This window comes from Sinocyclocheilus anshuiensis, unplaced genomic scaffold (genome assembly GCF_001515605.1).
Source record: "Sinocyclocheilus anshuiensis isolate Anshui unplaced genomic scaffold, SAMN03320099.WGS_v1.1 scaffold952, whole genome shotgun sequence".
NCBI lineage: Eukaryota > Metazoa > Chordata > Actinopteri > Cypriniformes > Cyprinidae > Sinocyclocheilus > Sinocyclocheilus anshuiensis.
In genome coordinates, this window is record NW_015552656.1 from 147,271 (window position 1) to 152,799 (window position 5,529).

Here is a 5,529-nt window from a genome sequence, read left to right on the forward strand (position 1 = left end):
CACCGCTTTAGTTCCAGAACTAAATGTACAGTACTAAAGTACTGGGACGATTTTGCGCGAACTATTTCCCAGTACCATTTAAAGGGTTGCATTCGCACCTACAGTGTGTACTAAGAAGTGACGTAAGCCGGTCGACAGCGACGTAATTTGTGCGATTGAAAGAACGGAAAGGAGGACTAAGAATCTCCAACGACAACTGGCAGTGCTACATTTGCTACAAGTGCCTGCACTTCAGCGTCTGTCCATCTATCTCTGTTCTCCATACTTGCTAAATAAGTTGACACAATGTTTACAGTATGTTTACACGGCGTTTTAAATCATGGCGGGTGAGGGCGTTTTCGTACACGTTTGGCCAATCAATGTCTACTTACTTCACGATTAGTACCAGGTGTGCTGGTTAGACCCTGCTCCGGAGTAGGAGCTAATTTGGTTCTCGAAAAAGGCAGTCCGGTACTAAAATCGCACCCAGTTCCGGCGGTGCGAAAACGCCAAAAAGTGGGTAGTTCCACAATTAGTTCTGGTACTATGAAAAGGTTCCCGCAGTGCGAAAGGCCCTATGGACAACCACCTGCTTCCTATAATACCAAACAATAGCGATGGACATAATGTATCTAAACGTCGTTACGTTACTTATAAACCAGATTATAAGGACAACTGTTTCCCATCGCAAGCGGCATTTAATGAATAAAATAAACTATCAAAAATTTAAACCGACTAATTACTTAACATTTAAATATCGTGAAGTACTACCACTGTTTTTAATAAATGAAGTACATACTGAAGGATTGTTTTAATTAATATTTTGTTTAAAAGGATAGCACAAGCAGTTATAGGAAACATAAGCTTCAGGAAAGCTAATGTGTGTGTTTTATTAATTATTTAATATTGTTTATAATCATAATTATTTAATATGAAGGAATAAATATTTTTTTTTAAGGTGTCACCAGCAGAGGAACCATCTCACCAGTCTTACAGTAACATCATAATCTGTCACAACCTACAACACTTCATAATATGGAATTATTTTAGCTGCTAATATGCATCATTTTCTTGTCCATTAGTCTTTCTGTTTTTACACCAAACCGAACAAATCCCCCCAGAGAGCAGCTCAGACGAGCTCAGTTTTTTTCCCCTTCCTCTTGTTTACACTTCTTTACACAAACCTGGATTGAATTTATGCTTTTTGCATAATGTTCATCATACAGTAAGTCTCACATGCATCATCTGAAATGAGACTTTTACATGGTTCACTAGAAACATATATGTTGGGGCTTGGATTGACTGATTTCAGTCTTTTTGAGGGACACAGACAGCTAAAGCTGCTTATCTATAATGCAGAGGGAATTCTGTCTGCTGCTGCTGCACACATTGAGCCTGTTCTGTAACAGCAGACTGCATACAGTTCAGTATGTTTTCTGGTGGCTCAGCAATGGCATACCTTGCTGGATTGAACTGCAAATGCTTTAAAATTTAAGCTACAGTGTCTATAAAAATGAAAAGTATGCACCCTATTGTAGTATTTAGATTGTGCATGTAAATTGAAGCTTTTTGCTTCTGGTGTTTTTTATTCTTGCTGCACAGAAATGTCCTGCTGCTGTCAAATCCATGCTTATCTGTATTTAGGTGTTTAGTATCACAGCTCAAAAAGACCAGGCAGGCAGTGTTTCTCTAAATTGTTGACTTGCGCTGTAGACATCTTGTTGCCTTTCTGCAAAAGTCCTATTTTTTTTAAAGGGGTCATATGATGCTATTTTAAAGATCATTATTTTGTGTATTTGGTGTAACAGAATATGTTGACATGCTTTAATGTTCAAAAAACACATTATTTTTCAAATAAGCGTCTCCCTGACATGACTGCATCAACACTACTGCTGTTCCTGAAACCACGCCTTCTTTCTTTGTATGAACATTTGGGCGGCATTATGCTAATATTTTCACATAGTGACATAGATATGTGGGGGTGTGTTAGAACGAGCCGTTTTAGGTAGGCGTGGCTGACTCAACTTTTATAAAGAATATCTCTTTGGATTTGAGACTTTAGTCTTTGCAACTTTACAGATCTTCTTTATGCACCAAGAGCTTGTAACACTCCAAAGAGAAAGGAAAACTTGAAATCGCATCATATGACCCTTTTAAGGGTTGTCCTGCAGCACAGTCACACTTTTTTTATTTATTTATTACATGGTCGATTTTGGAAGAAGGTCAGATTCACGGTTGTTTTTGAACACAGTCATTGATGGTTTTCAGGTAACTCATCTCAGATGCTGCGATTGCTCATTGGTTCTCATAAGTTGTTTTGTTTTGCTTGGAAATTGCAGTGGTGTATTGGACAGGTGTAATTATTCAAAGTTCACACTGGCTGACTTTTTGTATTTCTGTGAGCTGGAGAGAACTTGTTAGTGTCAAAGCCGTTGGTTAGTGTCCATTTCTCATTTAATTTACCAAATGAGTTAAAAAGAAGTTACTTTTTGAGTTTTTGTTAATTAGAAATTTTATTCCATCATCATCATCATTTCATAATGTAACCACATGTAATTTATTTAATGCAGTGAATTTTTTTATTAATTTACTTTTAAATTTATTTTATGCTTTCTGAGTTCAAGTTTTTTTTAAATATACTTTTATTCAACAGGAATGACAGTAAAGAGATTAGCAATGAATTTTTTTTTTTAAATACATGGGTTTCCACAAAAATATGAAGCAGCACAACTGTTTCCAATATTGACAATAATAATAATAAATGTTTCTTGAGCAGCAAATCAGCACATTAGAATGATTTCTGAAGGATCATGTGACACTGAAGACTGGAGTAATGATGCTGAAAATTCAGCTTTGATCACAGGAATAAATTACATTTTAATATATATTATTGTATTTTTAATCAAATAAATGCAGCCTCAGTGAGCGTAAGAGACTTTTAAAAATCCCACTGACCCCAAACTTTTGAAGGGTAGTGTACAGCGCCAATCAAAACTTAATTATTCTGGATTGTTTCTTAATTGTCTGGATACTTGTTGGTTGTTTTTCCTTAACTATTCAGTCCAATTCATTCATTTAATAAATTCAAAAATTTAATTTTATGCAGAAATTCATACATACATAATGTAATGCATCTACAAAAGTATTTTCAAGCATTTAAGTAGAAGCCATTAAGATCAATAGTAAAATTGTCAGTTTTCTCCAAATGTTTTGGTTGGTACTGTTTCAGGGCAGTTGATAGTGAGTATGAAAACTGAATGAATGCCCCTCAGAAGAGCACAGGAAACCAAACTGAATCGCATTAACACTTCTAAGGTCCTTTACTAGGTTTTCTCAGTCAGTCTGTTGTTGTGGTGTTGGACTGAGAGCTCAGAGACCTGCTGTTGTACAGCGCTGTTGTACAGCGCTATGGTACAAGCTCAGTTACAGTGAGAAATTAATTCTTTGACATTGTTCATCAGTAATCTGTTCTGGTTATCACAGTAAAGAGAATTGAGGGCAGCTCATATGCCACACGTTAATCCTGTCGTGGATAAGATTTGAGGCTGAGTTAGAAAGCCGTTATAGATCAAAGAACTTATGATGTTTAGTACTGCGCAATTTACTAAAATAGCACTATTATAGTAAGGCATTTAATTCTATGTGGCTTTCGCAAATGAGAAAATAACGGCGCTTAGGTGCTTCAAGCCCCATAATCCTTCTAAATTGTAATTAAAAAGTGATGAAATCACTACTAATCTACCAGTCCCTCTTGCACGTTCAAAAGCTCATCTTTCAGAAAGAAATCCCAATCCAAAAGCATCGGCGTTTCGAAGGTGGCACTTGCCTTCTGTAAGCCACGAAGAGCTTTTAATGTCAACCCAGACAGAGCCGTACCGTTTGATGAATTGAAATTAAATTTTAATTTAATAGTTCATAGCTCGTTTTTTTGCGTCGTGGCTGCCGTGGGTCGCTGTGGACGGTGGGATTTGCACAGAATGTAGGCCAGCGGCATCAGTCTTACGTCAAAGGCAGACAGATGCATTGTGCCGAGGGGAGATGCGCTTTGGCCCAGAGACTCTGTGTTCACGGGAGAGGTGACAACATGAAGACGGTCCTCTCGCTGCACAGGAAATGGGTGCACACCATCAAGGCCATTCGTATCCTCCAGGGCATCGTAAGCATGCTTTCTGCTCTTTCCCTGTACAGCTTCACCTGTTAATGTCTTACACAGTTTGGGTGAAGTGTAACTTTTTGGTTGAGTTTATTTGTGACCATACGTTTTTGCCGAATGGCTTTTCATCTGCTTTGAACGTATACTGTAGGGTTGGCATTTAGACTTATGGCATATTGTTTGGTAGGAGTGTATTTGTAGGAAACTCTTTAGGGATTCTTTAGTAAACAGTGCAATGCATCATGGCAGTGTATTATATTTAATTTATTTTGGTAAAATTCGTAATTATTGGTAACAAATATGTTAAAACAAATATATACGAATTATTACAATTCTTAATCGATTCGTTTGATTTTTATTGTCATTATGATACATTGCAATACACATTTTTGTCGCATTACATACACTGATGCATTTTGATGCAGAAATTCATTTGAGATTGCAAAGTTTTAGGAATAGGTTGAAAGTAGGGCTGCACGATAAATCGCATGTGATATTTAACGCGCATCTTATCAGTAAAGCCGTTCTGTAATCAGCGGTAAATCTCCATCACCTGCGGGCTTTCACATTGAGCAGCATTAACTACACAGCATGCGATTTATCGTGCAGCCCTAGTTGAAAGGTTTTCGCCAAGTTTATGACACTGTGATGAAGAAAATAGTTGGAGATATAGTTTGATTTCTGGGTAGATGTTATTTCTTTTTTTTTTTTAGACAGGCATTAGAATCAGTGATGAGAGTGATTAAACACTTAAGCACCTGTGTTGCTTTACAAAAATGCTTTTAAAGTGTAACAATTGCTCAGTGTGCTATTGCTATTCATATTTTTAGTTTACGGTGGCAACAAGTGGAACATGTTTCCAAACTTTTTCCCATGGCTGATTTTATCCCCAACACTTTTTGATGTAGTTCACACACAGCAAATACTTATCAAATAATTTTACATTTTTTAGCAGAATTTTTTTATTGTATTAATGTGTGCTAAAATAAGTTGTGATCCAGTGCTGGAATTTGTTATATTTGTTTTGTTGTTGTGGTTGTCCAGTTTTCCACAGATGCAATTTTGGTTTATTCATAATAAGTAGTGCTGTCAAGCGATTAATCACGATTAATCGCATCCAAAATAAAAGTTTTTGTTTAAAGAATATATGTGTGTGTACTGTGTATATTTATTATGTATTTATAAATACACACACATGCATGTATATATTTAAGAAAAATGTTATATTAAATATATATGTTGTATATTAAATATATTTATATATAATATAAATTATATTCATATAAATATACATGTAAATATTTTTAAAATATATACTGTATGTATGTGTCTTTATATATACATAATAAATATACATAGTACACACACATATATTATGTAAACAAAAACTTTTATTT

At 35.6% G+C, this 5,529-nt stretch overlaps 1 protein-coding gene across 3 annotated transcripts in view; it reads left to right on the forward strand.

Annotated features, from left to right (window-relative positions):
- The window catches only part of LOC107667254 (tight junction protein ZO-2-like), a 39,875-nt gene that overhangs the window by 12,144 nt on the left and 22,202 nt on the right, over positions 1 to 5,529 (forward strand). Inside the window, exon 1 of one of the 3 annotated variants that reach the window (XM_016458874.1) lies at positions 3,989 to 4,135. The exons of the other annotated variants lie outside the window; for them this stretch is intronic. Coding sequence (XP_016314360.1) covers positions 3,998 to 4,135 — 138 coding nt within the window. The 5' untranslated portion in view covers positions 3,989 to 3,997. Of the gene's footprint in view, positions 1 to 3,988; positions 4,136 to 5,529 lie in introns of those variants that run through there. 3 annotated transcript variants of the gene reach the window in all.